This window comes from Heteronotia binoei, chromosome 21 (assembly GCF_032191835.1).
Source record: "Heteronotia binoei isolate CCM8104 ecotype False Entrance Well chromosome 21, APGP_CSIRO_Hbin_v1, whole genome shotgun sequence".
NCBI lineage: Eukaryota > Metazoa > Chordata > Lepidosauria > Squamata > Gekkonidae > Heteronotia > Heteronotia binoei.
This window is the reverse complement of record NC_083243.1, coordinates 22,376,837-22,394,319: the sequence shown is the minus strand read 5'-3', so window position 1 is coordinate 22,394,319 and position 17,483 is coordinate 22,376,837. Positions and strand designations below refer to the sequence as shown.

At 49.0% G+C, this 17,483-nt stretch overlaps 1 protein-coding gene across 1 annotated transcript in view; it reads left to right on the top strand.

Moving 5' to 3' along the window:
• AKT1 (AKT serine/threonine kinase 1) overlaps nt 1-17,483 on the top strand; it is a 210,764-nt gene that overhangs the window by 172,914 nt on the left and 20,367 nt on the right. Inside the window, exon 11 of the mRNA XM_060263105.1 lies at nt 16,517-16,731. Coding sequence (XP_060119088.1) covers nt 16,517-16,731 — 215 coding nt within the window. The remainder of the gene's footprint in view (nt 1-16,516; nt 16,732-17,483) is intronic.

Below are 17,483 nucleotides of genomic sequence, written 5' to 3'. Positions count from 1 at the left end.
GAGACCCACTGCCCGTCTGAGTAGACAGTACTGACTTTGATGGACCGAGGGTCTGATTCAGTAGAAGGCAGCTTCATATGTTCATGTGTATGTTCTCAGCAGAAGCAACATTTGATGGTGTTGTGAAGAGAAGACTTCACAACAGCAGCTTTCAATCCTGTTATCACCTCTTACGCCACCGTACTTGCTAAGAACGACTCTGATAGCTACTATGGGCAGGTGGTTGAGCCAACATTCGTGTTGGGATTTAGTCACATTACTGGTTCCATTCCTGAAGCTTCCTTATAGGTAGTGGGCGTGGGTTTCCAGTGGCAGTCTGTCCGTGAGGTCAGGTCTGATTGTCTTGCAGCGTTGCTCCTTGGGAAACTACTGCGCCCACTGAAGTGAGCATACAGATGCTGATCTTTGTTTTTGGGTTGCATTCGCTGCAAAATAATTCCGGAATTAAAAACAAGGGGAGATGCATGCGCATATTCTTGCTTTATGAGGAATCTGACTCCCATTCTGAGCTGCTTCATTCATTCATTCATTCATTCATTCATTCATTCATTCATTCATTCAGGTAATTCATAGTCCGCCCTTTTCCAAGGATGGGCTCAGGGCGGAAAACAACATTCTAAAAACAGTGTAAGATCTGGTGTTGGGAAAAGCTCTTTGCATATAAAGGAGGGGGGGTGAGCTTGGTCTGTTTCCCCCTTTCCTGAGAACATCAGAAGAACCCTGCTGGATCAGACCAGTGGTCCATCTAGTCCAGCTTCATGCCTCACACAGTGGCCAGTCAGTTGCTCTGGAGGGCCAACCACAGGGCATTAAGGTCGAGGCCTTAATTAAAACATAAGAGCCCTGCTGGATCAAACCAATAGTCCATCTGGTCCAGCCTCCTGTCTCACACAGGGGCCAAACAGTTCCTCTGGAGGGCCAACAACAGGGCATTAAAGCTGAGGCTTTCATTAAAACGTAAGAGCCCTGCTGGATCAGACCAGTAGTCCATTTGGTCCAGCCTTCTGTCTCACACAGGGGCCAAACAGTTCCTCTGGAGGGCCAACAGGACATAGAGGCCGAGGCATTCCCCTGATGTTGCCTCTTGGCTGTGGGATTCAGAAGATTAGTGTCTCTGAACATGAAGGTTCCCCTCAGTCACCAGGGCTAGTAGCCATTGACAGACCTATCCTCCATGAATCTTTCAAATCCTCTTTGAAAGCTGTTTATCCCTGCGACATCTTCTGGCAGCAAATTCCACATTATATTCATTCTGTCCGTAAAGTAGTATTTCCTTTTTTCCGTCCTGAACCTACTGCCCATCAGCTTTATTGGAAGCCTTTGAGTTCTAAGAACATAAGAGAAGCCATGTTGGATCAGGCCAATGGCCCATCCAGTCCAACACTCTGTGTCACACAGTGGCCAAAAAAACCCTCAAGTGCCATCAGGAGGTTCACAAGTGGAGCTAGAAGCCCTTCCACTTTGCTCCCCCCCCCCACAAAAAAGCACCAAGAATACAGAGTATCACTGCCCCAGACATTTCCAATAATATGCTGTGGCTAATAGCCACTGATGGACCTCTGCTCCATATTTTTATCCAATCCCCTCTTGAAGCTTGTAGCCGCTACCACCTCCTGTGGCAGTGAATTCTACATGTTAATCACCCTTTGGGTGAAGAAGTACTTCCTTTTATCCATTCTAACCCAACTGCTCAGCAATTTCCTTGAATGCCCACGAGTTCTTGTATTGTGAGAAAGGGAGAAAAGCACTTATCTCCTTTCTCCATCCCATGCATAATCTTGTAAACCTCTATCATGTCACCCCGCAGTCGACGTTTCTCCAAGCTAAAGAGCCCCAAGCATTTTAACCTTTCTTCATAGGAAAAGTGTTCCAAACCTTTAATTATTCTAGTTTGCCCTTTTCAGGACTTTTCCCAATGCTATAATATTCTTTTTGAGGTGCGGTGACCAGAATTGTACACAATATTCCAAATGAGACCACACCATCGATTTATACAGGGGCATTATGATACTGGTTGATTTTGTTCTGCTATTTTGGGAAGGGGAGAAAAAGTTCTCTTTGTCAGCTCTCTCCATCCCATGCATCATTTTAGAAACCTCTATCATGTCCCTCCTTAGTAATCTCTTTTCTAAGCCCAAAAGCCCCAGTCTCTTCAGCCTTTTCTCCTGGGGAAGGTGCTTCAGTCCCCCTAATCATCTTGCTTGCCCTTCTATGTTACTTTCCCCAGCTCTTCAGTGTCCTTTCTGAGATACAGTGACCAGAACTGCCCACAGTATTCCAAATACTTTTTTTCCCTCCCCACCCCCTCTTGGGGGGATCCCCCCACCCCTAATGTGATGTAATGACTGAATAAGAGCACATTTAAGACGCCATCAGGGTTTGTAATCTTTTTAATGTAACTGATTTTTTAATGTTGTACATTCCCCAGAGCCTGGCACTAGCTGGGATAGGGCAATTCATCAAATGCAATAAATAATAATCATAATAAAATGAGGTCGTACTACAGATCTATACCAGGGGTGGCCAAACTTGCTTAATGTAAGAGCCAAATAGAATAAACATCAGATGTTTGAGAGCCGGGAGGGAGAAGACTGTACATTTATACCCTACCCTTCTCTCAGAATCAGAGTCTCAGAGCAGCTTACAATCGCCTTTATCTTCTTCCCTCACAACAGATACCCTGTGAGGTGGGTGGGGCTGAGAGAGCTCTCCCAGAAGCTGCCCTTTCAAGGACAACTCTGCAAGAGCTATGGCTGACCCAAGGCCATTCCAGCAGCTGCAAGTGGAGGAGTGGGGAATCAAACTCTGTTCTCCCAGATAAGAGTCCGCACACTTAACTATTACACCAAACAGGAAGGAAGGAAGGAAGGAAGGAAGGAAGGAAGGAAGGAAGGAAGGAAGGAAGGAAAATAGGTGGAGTGGGGAAGGGAGGAGAGAGGTGGAAAGAAAGCAACTTTAATTTGAAATGCATTCTCCAATGAGAATACTCCTCTTGGAGGAGTGCTTTAAAGAGAGAAATGCCTTCTCCAAGCTGGCTGATGGGGCAGTGGGGGGTTCGAGGGCCCTACAATATGTGCGAAAGAGCCACGTGTGGCTCCCGAGCCGCAGTTCGGCCACCCCTGACTCATACGGAGGCATTACCACATCAGCCGTTTTGTTCTCAGCCCCTTTCCTCATAATTCCCAGCCCCTTTCCTCTTCCTTACTGCCGAATCTCCTAGAATAGCCAACCGTCTGGTTTTAGTTGAAGGCACTCTGGGCCTGAGTCTGAGAGAGGGCCCTTGCCAGGAATGGGCCGGGCCTGCTAACTGCATTGTCACACCATCCCGCCTCCACGGCTCGACCCCTCGTGCGTCTCGCTGGCTCATAAAGGATGATGAGGCCGGCTCCTGGAATCCTGGCAGACGAAGCAGCTGTGTTGGTCTTCTACATATATGGGGCAGCTGCAGAACCAGCTGTCGCTCCTCCGTTCGAATCATACGGCAGGAGATGCCGTAAATAGACCTGCGTGGGGTAACCCGATACCTGGCAGCCGCCCGGTTTTCGCTGCAGGCCCTTTTCCAGGTTCCAGTAATTTTTCCTCCCTCGATGCAGCATGCGAAGCGGTGAGCGGACGCTAAGGGGAGGGGGGGGGAGCAGAGGGAGAAAAACAAATATTAAATTGCTGGTGTGTTTGGGCAGCTCGACTCTTTGCAGCGCATTTAGGTCTCCACGTTTGTGAGATCCATGCTGGGCTTTACCGAGTACACTTTTGCCCAGGGGTGTCGAACTCATGTTATGAGAGGGGGGGGGGGGATCTGATGTAAAGGAGGCCTTGTTGGGCCATGTGCGTACCTATTTAAGATTAGGTAGCAGAGATATAAACGTTTTCAAGGACACAAACACAAATATATAGTGGAAAAAACTTAAAACTTGCTTAAAACCTTAGCACTCATTGGTCTTAAAGGTGCTTTCTTTGTATGTCTCCCATGGAAGCTCTGGCTGTTTCCTTCCTTCCCCAGGGGACGGGGGGGGAGGAGCCTCAGCCAATAGAAGGAAGACAGGCTTGGCTCAGTACGCGACTTTCTCCCCAAAGGAGGAGCCTGAGCCGATGGAGAAAATATAGAGGTTTTGCTCTGTAGCTCCTGAGTGATTGAGCAAGCCTTGCAAATCAGCAAGCCTTGTCTGGTGGTGCACTTGCTTGTAGTGGTATGTTGAGGAAGTTAGAGAGGGGACTTTTGAGACCGGCTGTGAGAACAGCCGAATGGAGTGCTCGGGGGAGCAGCACTGGCCTTTGCCCATGGCGGGAAGCTTCTGCAGCCACGGCCCGGAGTTTGAAATTGACTGGGCGGCAAGAGTGGAGAATCGGCAGAGCCAACAGCGAGTGGCGGCGGAGCGCCAGTTGGTGCGACGGTGATCTGTGCCTGCGGCGGGAAATTGTTCCTGTTACGGCCCGGAGCTCGAGAGCATCCGGGTGGCAAGAGTGGTGAGCCGGTGAGGGCAGCGAATAACCAGTGAGGTGTGACAACAGGGTGTGGCGGCACAGCGAAACGAGAACTTTGGGCCCTTGGCTGAAGGGGAGCTGGCAAAGAGTCAGCGGAGAGTGTGTGGCGGCGTGCGGTGAGAGTCAGAGGGGTGGGGCCCCCAGTCCCCAGTAGGGGGCAGGGGTTACCCCGGCCCGGAAGCCACTGCCGCACGAAGGGAGACGCATTGTCGGTGCATCCGGGGGCCTGAGGGGGGTCTCTACCCTCCTGGACACTGTGACGCCCAACAAGGTGCGGCTGACGGCCAGCAGAAAGAGAGGAAACCCACTGGCTTGTGAGAGCCGCTGGTTTTTGAGAACTGTGGTCCTTGCATCTTGTACCAGCGCTTTAAAAAAGAGCTGGTGCCTGTACCGCACACCATTACTTTAACAGAACTGCTGCCCTTGCACTTTACACTAGCACTTTAAAGACATTTAAAGATGCTCTAATACTCAGATGTACCAGCACTTTAGGAACAATCTATAACATCTGCAGCAACACTTTAAAACTGTCCTCTAGTCAACAGATTAATTGCTGTGGTATACTCTAGCGTCTTCCAACTGATTGACCCCGCCCATTACTATTGCTCTTTTTGATATTTTAATAATTGACTGTATACGGACCTAAATGGAATATTTTAACTAAATGAATTGATATGTAGATTTTGCTAATTAATTAGATAGACTGTGGGAGGAGAGGGTTTAAGTTAATTGGAATAAATTATTAGTAGCAGGAATTAGTTTTAGCTAGGCCATAGAAGATATTAATTAGTTAACTAATTGATAGAGCATCAGGTTGAGTGGGTGTGGGAGCAGGATACGCTGATCTGCGTACTGTTGGTGATCTGAGAGTTAGTGAAGACGCATCGGCAAGAGATGTCTGGTCAGGGGATTTCAGTGCTCCTGGGGAGGAGAATGTACAGCAGTGGGAGCAGGCGGGGTTGGAATGGAAGGAGACTGAGACACAGGAGAACTCGCTGTCCTTCCAGCCTGCATGCCATCCCAAGGATAGCGGGTATGGGGGCCAAGTGGAAATACTCGCCTCCGTCCCTGGTGTTGTGCAATGCCAGGTCCATAAATAATAATAAGACCTCAGTCCTGCGAGATTTTCTAATCGGGCAGGACATGGACCTGGCTTGCGTGACGGAGACCTGGGTGCGGGACGGGGAGATGGTAGCTCTCTCCCAAGTAGCCCCGCCGGGGTTCTCCGTTCTTCACCAGGCACGGACTAGCGGGCAGGGGGAGGGTAGCCTTTTTCATACGGGAGGATTGCTCCTTCAGGGCGCTTCCGTCCCCCAAGATCATGGGCATAGAGTGTGCTGGCCTGATGTGGGATGTTGGGGAGAGGTTGGCAATCTGGCTGGTGTACCATCTACCACCTTACCGTCCCTGATGGAGGCTGTGGCAGGCTGGGCATTGGAGTACCCTCGACCTATTGTCCTGGGTGACTTCAATGTCCATGCCGAGGACGCAGCTTCCACTTGGACAGCAGACCTAGTGTCTTCCATGGCAGCACTGGGACTCTCCCAATATGTAACAACGTCCACACATCAAACGGGGCACACGTTGGACCTGATCTTCGTGGCGGGAGTTGCAATGGATCAGATTTCTGCCGAGGCAGTGCCATGGTCTGATCACTATGCCCTGAAGGCCCGTGTGGATACTCCACCTGTACCTTGTTTAGGCGGTGAGCAAGTTTTGGCTCGCCCACGAAGCCAGATGGACCCTGTGCGGTTTCAAATGGCTTTGCGGGATCCCTGGCCCTCTGGTGACTCGTTGGATGAGCTTACAGAGATCTGGAATAGCCAACACTCCACAGCCATCGACAAGATCGCTCCCCGACGTCCTCTTCCTCCTCGTTCACGATCCACCCCATGGTATACCCTGGAGCTGCGATCGATGAAACGGCGATTAAGACGACTAGAGAGATAGTGACGGCGTACTTATGACGAAGCTATGAGAACATCTTATAGGTCATTTATGAGGACCTATGAGATGGCAGTCCGATAAATAAATAAAGCAAGCAGAAGGAAGCAAGAGAGAAGGAGAAGGAAGCAGATGGCAGCCATTTGCTCGGGGGCCTAATTTGGCCCCTGGGCTGCATGTTTGACACCCCTGCTTTAGCCTATCTTCTGCCATGAACGGCTTGTGGTCTTCATCAGAAAGTTTGCAGATCTGTTGCTTACAGAGAAGGACGTGGTACACTATTATAGTAAATAGTGGCATCATCGTGGGTTTTTTTTCTGTTTAAACTCTCACTTTTATTCAGTTCACTGATTTAATGAAAATAACGGCAGTATAATGCAGTTAATCTGTTAAGACTATTAAAAGATGAGTTTATGGTGTTTATAAAAACTCTGACCAGGCCCATCTGAATGGCAGCAGCACAAGTGAAAACAGCAATTTAAAAAGCAGTTACTATGGGACTGTGGTGGATTTAATTAAAAGCATAAAAACCCACACGGTCAGGCCCAGCAGTTAGGAAATTAGAAACAGTGACAATGGACTTGAAAACAGGAACGGTTGGGGAGAAGAAATCCCAGCTGCCCTCCAAAATAAGATAGCTTTTGGGATTCCAGAGTCTGGAGGGGCCATAACCAAAAAAGGCTCTGCAGAGCAGGCCCTGCCGACAAAATTCAAAAGAAGAGGCACAGACTCATACAGTGAATATGAGGTATTCTATTCCTCAACTATTGAGCACTTCAATGGACTGTGTTGGGTAATCCAATACCTGTACATTGACAACTGGTGTAATTGGGCAGCCTGGTTTTTTTTTTCTTTTCATTCTTTGGTCAGGGGTGGGGTTGGGCTCCTCCTCCTCCTCAAGGTGCAGGCTGGTCTGATCTCATTAGATCTCAGAAGCTAAAGAGGGTCAGCCCTGGTTAGTACGTGGATGGGAGGCCACCAAGGAAGCCGAGGGTTACTGTGCAGAGGCAGGCAATGGGAAACCACCTCTGAACTTCTTGTGCCTTGAAGACCTCTTGAGGGGGGTCACCATAAATCAGGGTTGTCGAACTCATTTGTTATGAGGCCCAGATCTGACATAAATGAGACCTTGTTGGGCCGGGCCAGGCCATGTGTGTACCTATTTAAGATTAGGTAGCAGAGATATAAACTTTATAAAGGTCTTAAAGGTGCTTTCTCTGTATTTCTCTCATGGGATCCAAGGAACTGAGTAAAGGAAGCTGTGGCGCTTTCCTTCCTCAGGGGATGGGGGGGAGCCTCAGCCAATAGAAGGAAGAGAGGCTTGGCTCAGTAGCTCTGTGCGATTGAGAGAGCCTGGAAAAACAAGCTCTGCCTTCCCCCCTTCTTCCCCAAGGGAGGAGCCTCAGCCAATGGAGAGAACAGAGGTTTTGCTCTGTAGCTCCTGTGCAATTGAGCAAGCCTGGCAAAGCAAGCTGTGATGCAGAAGGAAGCAAGAGAGAGGGAGAAGGAAGCAGATGACAGCCAGTTGCTCGGGGGCCTGATAGGAGCATTCGGCCCCTGGGCTGCATGTTCGACACCCCTGCCACATGTCATCTGCGACTTGCTGATGTTTTCCACCGTAGCCGTGTTTGCCAACAGGCAGGCGGTACAGAAACTTCTTCCAAAGTGAGCCAGCTTATAGTGCAAACCTGGTCTTTTCAAAATCCATCATTTCTAAACTGATGAATCGCATTAATGCCTCTGCTCTTCCCCAAGTAATACGAGGAAACTGGTCTCTTGTGAGGATGCTCTAGGCTGATCCTCCTGCACTTAGGGGGTTGGACTAGATGACCTTGAGGGCCCCTTCCAACTCTGTGATTCTATGAGGAAAGAACCCAAATAGGGAATTTTGTATCGGGTCAGTGGTCCCACATCCAGTTCTGCTAGTAGACATTGATAGACTTATTCTCCATTAATCTGTCTGGTCCCCTTTTAAAAGCTGTTCATTCCAGCGGCCATCCCAACTAACATCCAGTGGCCACTGAGGCACCTTAAAAAGATGAGTGAGCAGCTCTGAGCATGGGTTAGTTCCCCACATTTGGTGGAAAAACTGAAAGGCATATCCTGCAGGTATCCGTGCCTCCAAGGAGTGCTCTTTCTCCATGGTGCAGGAGCTGTAGAGGGGAATGGGCCATCATCAGCAGAACAAAACTGCAGGGTCCAACCCAGAAGTCTCTTTTGACTGCTACGGTGGTTATTGTTGGTCTGTTCCTCCAGCCATTGTAAAGACTGTCTGGGCTAGCGGCTTTTGTGGCATTGTGCCCAAGAAGAAGACTGCAGATTTATACTCTCACCTTTCTCTCTGAATCAGAGTCTCAGAGTGGCTTACAATCTCCTTTATCTTCTTCCCCCACAACAAGACACCCTGTGAGGTGGGTGGGGCTGAGAGAGCTCTCCCAGAAGCTACCCTTTTCAAGGAAAACTCTGCGAGAGCTATGGCTGACCCAAGACCATTCCAGCAGCTGCAAGTGGAGGAGTGAGGAATCAAACCTGGTTCCCCCAGATAAGAGGCCGCACACTTAACCTCTACACTAAACTTCAGAAGTAGTACTCCCTTTTTGCTTGGTCTCAGATGTACCATAAGTCTTTGGCCTGTTCTCTCAAGCATGAGTAGCTGACTCATAAGAACATAAGAAGAGCCGTGTGGGATGAGACCAGGAGTCCATCTGATCCTTGGAGCATCCTGTCTCACCAAGTGACCAACTAGTTCCTCTGGAGGGTCAGCAACAGGGCATAGACCCTTATGTTTCCTCCTGGCTCCTGGATTCGGAGGTTTAGTGCCTATGAATGTGGAGCTCTTGCTCTTTCATCAAGGCTAGTGGCTACTGATAGACTTATACTCCATTGATCTACCTGATCCCCTTTTAAAAGCTGTTCATTCCTGTGGCCGTCACAACATCCTCTGGCAGCAATGTCCACATTTTAATCACTCTCTGTGCAAAGTGGTATTTCCTTTTTTTTTTCCGTCCTGAACCTCCTGCCCATCGGCTTCACTGGATGCCTTCCAACAGGAACTCTAGAAGAAAAGTACGTCATTTCCGAACTGGGCGAGATGGGAGACAAACTGTAACTGGCTCTTGAGGGAGAGTTTGTTGTTGTTGCTGCTAAGGAGCAAGATGGAGGAGCCCAGTTTGGATCAGGAAGAAGGCAGGGTGGCTCAGGGGCAGAGCATCCGCTTTGCATGCAGAAGGGTCCCAGGTTCAATCCTTGTTAAAAAGATCAGGTAGGAGGAGATGTGAAAGACCTTTGCCTGAGAACTGCTGCCTGTGTGAATGAACAATACTGATCTCAATGCACCGGTGGTCTGATTCAGTATAAGGCAGCTTCAGGTATCCGCATGTCCAATGTGGCTTCAGACGTACCCTTCCCCCAGGCTACTGTTTGCAAATAGCTGTTCCGCTTGAATTCAGAACTGTGGCGCATCCAAAGGAGTCTCTCTCATGCCCACATATTTGAGGATCACAAATATTCCAGTGCCTCATCAAGGTGCCTGAAAATCAATAGGAGTTGGCACGAACATTCTGAAAACGAACTCTTTTGCTTGTCGATTTGGGTGGGTAGCCGCAGGGCTTTTTTTTTGTAGCAGGAACTCCTTTGCATATTAGGCCACACACCCCTGATGTAGCCAATCCTCCAAGAGCTTATAGGCAGTGTTCCCTCTAAGCTGAGTTAGCATGAGCTAGCTCACAGATTTTTAGCCTCCAGCTCACACCTTTTTGTCTTAGCTAAAGAAAAATGGCCCCAGAACACAATAATTTATGCAGTAGCTCACAACTTTCATGCCAGTAGCTCACAAAGTAGAATTTTGGCTGACAAAACTCTGCAGCTTAGAGGGAACATTGTTTACAGGTTCTGCTGTAAGCTCCAGAGGATTGGCTACATCCAGGTGTGTGGCCTAATATGCAAAGGAGTTCCTGCTGCAAAAAAAAGCCCTGGGTAGTCGTGTTGGTCTGAAGCAGCAGAACGAAGTTAGAGTCCACTGGCAAGAGCAACAAAGTTTTATTTTGGGTATAAGCTTTCACGTACGTGTGGATTCTGCAGGTATCCATGCCTCCAAAGGGTGCTCTTTCTCTCTTTTACTTGTGCCCATTACTGCTGGAACACACCCTACATAATGGTTTTACTGGTCGATCCTGGGTTTTTTTTAGTAAATTTCCCCCCCCCCCCACATCTGTTTCTTCCCCACCACTCGTGGTTTTATAAATCTCTTATCAGGTTTCACCTTCAGCACTTACATCCTCAAGCATTAAAGCACCAGCTGTTTTAAACTGACCTTCAAAATAGCAGATATTTAGTCTCCCCTCACCTGTTCTCTTTTAAAGTGATTTCCCACCTCTTACATTATCTTTCTGGCTGAGTATCAAAAAAAAAACCCCGCAGCAGCAGAAGGGTTGGGTTGTTTTTAGAGAGCTAGCTTGGTGTAGTGGTTAAGTGCAGAGACTCTTATATGGGAGAACCAGGCTTGATTCCCCACTCATCCACTTGCACCTGCTGGAATGGCCTTGGGTCAGCCATAGCTCTCGCAGAGCTGTCCTTGAAAGGGCAGCTGCTGTGAGAGCTCCCTCAGCCCCACCCACCTCACAGGGTGTCTGTTGTGGGGGGAGAAGATAAAGGAGATTGTAAGCTGTTCTGAGATGAAGAGAGAAGGGTGAGATATAAATCTGCGGTCTTGTTCTTCTTTTCCCTGGGGAGCCTCAAAGCGGCTTACAATCACCTTCCTTTCCTCTCCCCACAACAGGTACCTTGTGAGATAGTTGGGGCTGAGAGAGTTCCGAGAGAATTGGGACTAGCCCAAGGTCACCCAGCAGGCTTCAGATGGAGGAAGAGTCTGGAGTCAAACCCCATTCTCCAGACCAGAGTCCGCCACTCTCAACCACTGCACCAAACTGCCTCTCCCCACAGTAGGCACCTTGTGAGGCAGGCAGGGCTGAGAGAGTTCTGTGGGGAATCAAACCTGGTTCTCCAAACGAGAGTCAGCCACTCTTAACCACTACGCCATAGTGGCTTCTAATCATGCTTTTAAACATGGACACACCCTAGACATTCCCCACCTGCAATAAAGCCACATGGGGCGAAATCCATATCTAGTAACACTTTTAGGAGCCCCGTGACGCAGAGTGATAAAGCTGCAGTACTGCAGTCCTAAGCTGTGCTCACAACCTGAAGCTGAGTTCAGGTAGCCGGCTCGAGGTTGACTTAGCCTTCCATCCTTCCGAGGTCGGTAAAATGAGGACCCAGCTTGCTGGGGGGAAGATGTAGATGACTGGGGAAGGCAATGGCAAACCACCCTGTAAAAAGTCTGCCATGAAAATGTTGTGAAAGCAACGTCACCCCAGAGTCGGAAACGACTGGTGCTTGCACAGGGGACCTTTCCTTTTCCAGTAACACTTTGTTATTATTTTGGAGCTCCCAAACTATTCATTCTCTCTCTCTCTCTCTCTCTCTCTCTCTCTCTCTCTGAGTCAAAAGCCATTTTGGAATATTTCCAATTTCTCCAGCTATGGCCAGTTAGGTTCTGATTCCCTGAAGTGTGGGATGTCTCAGTTCACCGAGTTTTCACATCCTTCCAGGGTTTTGTTTGGGTTTTTGTAGAAAAAGCCCAGCAGGAACTCATTTGCATATTAGGCCATACCACCCCTGACACCAAGCCAGACGGAACCGGGTTCCTGCTAAGAAAACCCCTCCTGCATCCTTAAGTGATTCTGCTGTATAACAGGCAGGCTGTCTTTATGAGGTGCAGAATCCATCTCCGTGTCTGTTGCATACTCTGGGTGTCTTCCATACATTCAACATGCTGGATGCTTTAAGTCTGCCATCTTTCCTGCTTGGAGCTACCCATCTCTGCTGGGGGGGAAGGCATATGCATAGGCATGCAGTAAACGTAGATTTTGCTGCAAGTTCATGGTCAGCGTGCTGTGTATTCTTGGTGCTTCGGGGGGGGGCAACAGTGGGAGGGCTTTTGGAGTTCTGGTTCCTCTGGAGGACCCCCTGATGGCACCTGGGTTCTGGCTGCTGTGTGACACAGAGTATTAGACTGAACTGATCCAACATGGCTTCGAGAGCCAGTTTGGTGTAGTGGTTAAATGTGCGGACTCTTATCTGAGAGAACCGGGTTTGATTCCCCACTCCTTCACTTGCAGCTGCTGGAATGGTCTTGGGTCAGCCATAGCTCTGGCAGAGGTTGTCCTTGAAAGGGCAGCTGCTGTGAGAGCCCTCTCAGCCCACTCACCTCCCAGGGTGTCTGTTGTGGGGGAGGAAGATAAAGGAGATTGTGAGCTGCTCTGAGACTCTTGAGTGGAGGGCGGGATATAAATCCAGTATCATCTTCATCTTCTTCTTATGTCCTTATCTCATTTCCTTAGAGGCCCACTCCAAAATGGAAATGGGGAGCTTGGGCAAACAGTTCCAACCGCCCCCCCCCCCATATCCCTAAAGTTTCATTTTCTTCCCAGCTCTTCTGCCTCTAGTTGGTGGCTGGGGAGGGCGGGGAGAGACAGCATCTGTCAGCGGTCTGGTTTCCCTGTCAGGGCTTCCACCGTTCTGTCCCCTGCTATGAATCAACTGAGCTCCCGGTGTGTATGAGATGGAGCTCGTAGTGGGTGTGAGAATTTGTCCTTCTGAAACCTTCAGGGGATTAATTTTGAACTGCAGCAGGAGAAAGTTTGTTTCGGCACTGTCGCTTGCAAGGAAAGTGATGAAAAGTCTGCGGGCAGAGGCTTTTGATATTAACCAGAAAGGAGGCAGATCAAGGTTTCCGAAGAAACAAGCAGGGACTCCCGAAAACTCCTACCCTGCCACAAATTTTGTTAGTCTTTAAGGCGCTACTGGACTCTTGCTCTATTCTGAAGCCGGTCTCCGCCTTCGTGGCACGTTTCCCTACTCCACTCCCTTGCCATATCAGCTAGACCTAATGGCATGGATCAACTGAAGTGTTTCTGCAAATGGAAGGATTTCTATCTTGCCTTTACGGGCAGGCATTCAACCATTGCTGCGCCAACTGCACTGGCTACCTATTGAGTACTGGACCCGCTTTGAGGTTTTGGTACTGACATTTAAAGCCTTATGCGGTCTGGGATACCTGAGGAACCACCTTTCCCCATATACACCCCAGAGGTTGTTGCGATCAGCTATGCAACACCTCCTGACCACCCCTGGTCCTAAGGACGTCCAACTTGCCTCAACCAGGACCAGGGCCTTTTCAGCCCTGGCCCCTGCCTGGTGGAATCAGCTCCCTGTGGAGATCCGGGCCTTACCTGAATTACTGCCATTCGTAGAGGCTGCAAGACGGAGTTGTTCTGCCAGGGCTATGGTTGAGGCGTCCTATTATTCCTTCATTTGGCCTCCCTTGTGGTGACATCATGCTTTGTTACAGTGCTATCCTATTGTTATTACCATAGTTTAAGGTAGGCCTACAACTGGTTGTTGATGTGCTGTGTCCGTGGGCACAGCATATTGGATCAGGCCAGTGGCCCATTCAGTCTAATACTCTGTGTCACACAGCAGCCAGGACCCAGGTGCCATCAGGGGGTCCTCCAGAGGGACCAGAACTCCAAAAGCCCTCCCACTGTTGTCCCCCCCCCCCCCCGAAGCACCAAGAATACACAGCATGCTGGCCATGAACTTGCAGCAAAATCAATGTTTACTGCATGCCTATGCATATGCCTTTCCCCCCAGCAGAGATGGGTAGCTCCAAGCAGGAAAGATGGCAGACTTAAAGCATCCAGCATGTTGAATGTATGGAAGACACCCAGAGTATGCATCAATGAACAATATTGCTTTTACTGTTAATTTTAAATTGGTGTTTTAACTTTGATAAGTAGGTTTTTGTTGTTATTTTTATATGCTGTGATCCGCCTTGAGCCCGTTTACGGGAAAAGGTGGAATATAATCCTATTAAATGAATAAAATAAATAAATAAAGTATGACATTTTTGTGTCCCCCCCCCCCCGCTCTGGGGCCCCTGTCCCCCATGAGCAGAATTTTGGGGGTTCATTTTGAACTGCAGCAGGAGAGGGAGAAATGAGAAAGTTGTCAGTAAGTCAGTCAGTTTATTTACAGTCACAGACCAAGTAAGTCATATTCCACAGGTGGGAAGGCTTCTCACTGCAAAAAAAGTTCAACTGATCTGAGCCAAAACGTTTCCCACCGTCGCCTAGCAGAAAGTCAGGCTTAGAAGTATTTTTGGTAAACACAGATAACTCGAGGTGCACCGCTGTATGTTGTTTTCATTGCAAAACCTTCCTTGGTTTTTGCTACGTTTGTTCTATTATATTTAGTTTTGATTCCACTGGCTACCTGGGTTACCTGTGTTTTCAGGGTTGTTTTACACATGTGAAGAAGGGAGGTGCGTCCTTTCTTCCTCAAAATAGCTGGTTTTGAGATTACAGCATTCTACCTTGCCCACAGTGTCTGTGTTTTAGTGCTTTGGTCTATACAAGGGGTCCCCAACGTGGTGCCCGCTGACACCTTCCTGGCACCCACCAGTTGTTTTTAGAAAGTAGGTGGGGCCATGGGTGGAATTCTAGCAGGAGCTCCTTTGCATATTAGGCCACACACCCCTGATGTAGCCAGTCCTCCAAGAGCTTGCAAAAAAGAGCCTTGTAAGCTCTTGGAGGATTGGCTACATCAGGGGTGTGTGGCCTAATATGCAAAGAAGCTCCTGCTAGAAGTCCACTCCTGGGTGGGGCAAGGCGGGGCTTTTTCCAGGCAAGATTTCTGGTTGTTCACTGGAGGTTCGATAGTGCGGATTTTTACAAACGTCGCTTTAGCAGCAGCTGCCACCACAGCACAGGGTTGTTCACTGTGGGAATGAAGGTAACCTGGGGCAGCCATTTTGTAGCTGGCTCCACCTCCTGCAGCAGCCATTTTATGGCAGCCATTTTGTGGCTGCACCCACCATGCTGTGTCATAATTCCAACGGTGTCCACAGGCTCAAAAAGGTTGGCGGGGGGGGAGCTGCTCTAGACAGATTTATTTATTTTAGCTGAGTTATATTCCACCCTCCCCACAAGCAGGCTCAGAGCACAATACAACATATAAAATAACATAGTTAAAACATATATATTAAAACAGTTAAAATAAGAATTAAACAGTTTGCCATCAGCCAAGAATACACAGGGACCAGAGCCGCTGAGCAGAGAAACTTCTAAAGGACTGGGCCCATGCAGAGAGGACTGTGGCAGATGCCATGCAGGAAAATGAAGGTGACAAACGGATTGACAAGTAGGTTTTAAAAAAAATCCCACGTTCATGCTTGCATGAAGTAAGAGGCATCGTCCTTATCTGCTGGAAGAATTAATAGCAGCAGGCCTCGGATTCTGCAGGAGCTCACAGGAGCACAGCTCCTGAACTTTTCTGACGATTCCCCCTCTTCCTCCCCACCTACCGTGTCCATTGAATAGTAGGGGCAGCTGTATAACAATCCCTGGATTAGAAGAGCAGGCAGCCACACAGCCAGCCACCAGGGGCTTTGCAGTGCCTCCAGCAGCCCTCACTAACCCCTGGAGAAGCCCACACCACCCCTTTCTCTACTTCTTATGTGATTTTGGGTGGCAGGTGGCTGGCTGGCCTTTTGACTGGGGGGGCGGCCCAGGAGAGCCCCAGGAGAGTGAGGCCTGCTTGGGCTGGCTGGATCTCTAGCCAGCCCAAGCAGGCCTTGCTCACCCAAGGCTCTCCTTTCTTGCATCAGGTTGCTTTTGGCTTGGGTGTGTGGGACATATGCTAATGAGTTATGCTAATGAGCTCTGCCACCTATTTTTCTACAAAACGACCCCTGAATAGCAGTCTTGATGTTGCTCTCAAAGGAAAGAATGAACCAATGGGAGGCTGCCTGCTGGGCACACAGGACGTCCCCGGTTCAATCCTTGGCATCTCCAATCAAAGGTTCCTCGGAAGGCAGAGGATGGGAAAGACCTTTCTTGGCTGGAGCCCTTGGAGAGCTGCCACCAATTAGAGTGGGCGATACTGAGCTAGGTGGGCTGATAGCTGTTCTTGGAATAAGGCAGCTTCCTGTGACGGGTAACCTAACCTTCTGATGCTGTGCCCTTTGCAGGTGTTGGAGGACAACGACTACGGGCGTGCGGTGGACTGGTGGGGCTTAGGAGTCGTCATGTACGAAATGATGTGTGGGCGTCTCCCCTTCTACAACCAGGACCACGAGAAGCTCTTTGAACTCATCCTCATGGAAGAGATTAGGTTTCCGCGCACCTTGTCGCCCGAAGCGAAATCTCTTCTATCGGGCTTGCTAAAGAAGGATCCTAAGCAAAGGTGAGACCCATTTGTGTGTCCGGGCTCGGGAAATTAGTACTTCCCTAATTAGTACTTGAAATTCGGCAGAGCCTTGCCAATCACAGAAGGCCCCCTGGACAAGCACCTCACATGTGCATAAAAGGTGGGAGGGGGGGGGGTCTCACCACCCTGAAAGATAAAAATTGGGTGTAACAGCTAGATTTGAGTCTAGGACAGAGGTGGCCGAACTGTGGCTCAGAAGCCACATGTGGCTCTTTCAACACATATCGTGTGGCTCTTGAAGCCCCTACTGCCCAGATGGCCAGCGTGGAGAAGGCATTTGTCTCTTCAAATCACTTCTCCAAGCCAAGCCAGCTGGTGGCTTGGAGAAAACATTTAAAGTTAAAGTTGCTTTCTTTCTGCTTCTCCCTCCCCATCTATTGGCTTTCCTTCCTTCCTTGGAGCTCTCAAACGTCTGATTTTCATGTCTTGAGGCTTTAAGACATCTGACATTTATTCTATGTGGCTCTTACCTTAAGCAAGTTTGGCCACCCCTGGTCTAGGAGTACCTTACAGACCAACAAGATTTTCAGAATATAAGATTTTGAGACTCAGAGCTCCCCACGTCAGATATCTGAGAAAGGGAGATTCGACTCTCGAAAGCTTATTTCCCCAAAATCTTGCTGGTCTCGAAGGGGCTACTAGACTCGAACCTACCTGTTCTGCTGCAGACCAAAACAGCTTTCCTCCAATATGAGGGGTGAGCAATTCAAAAGTTATTGTTTTTAATT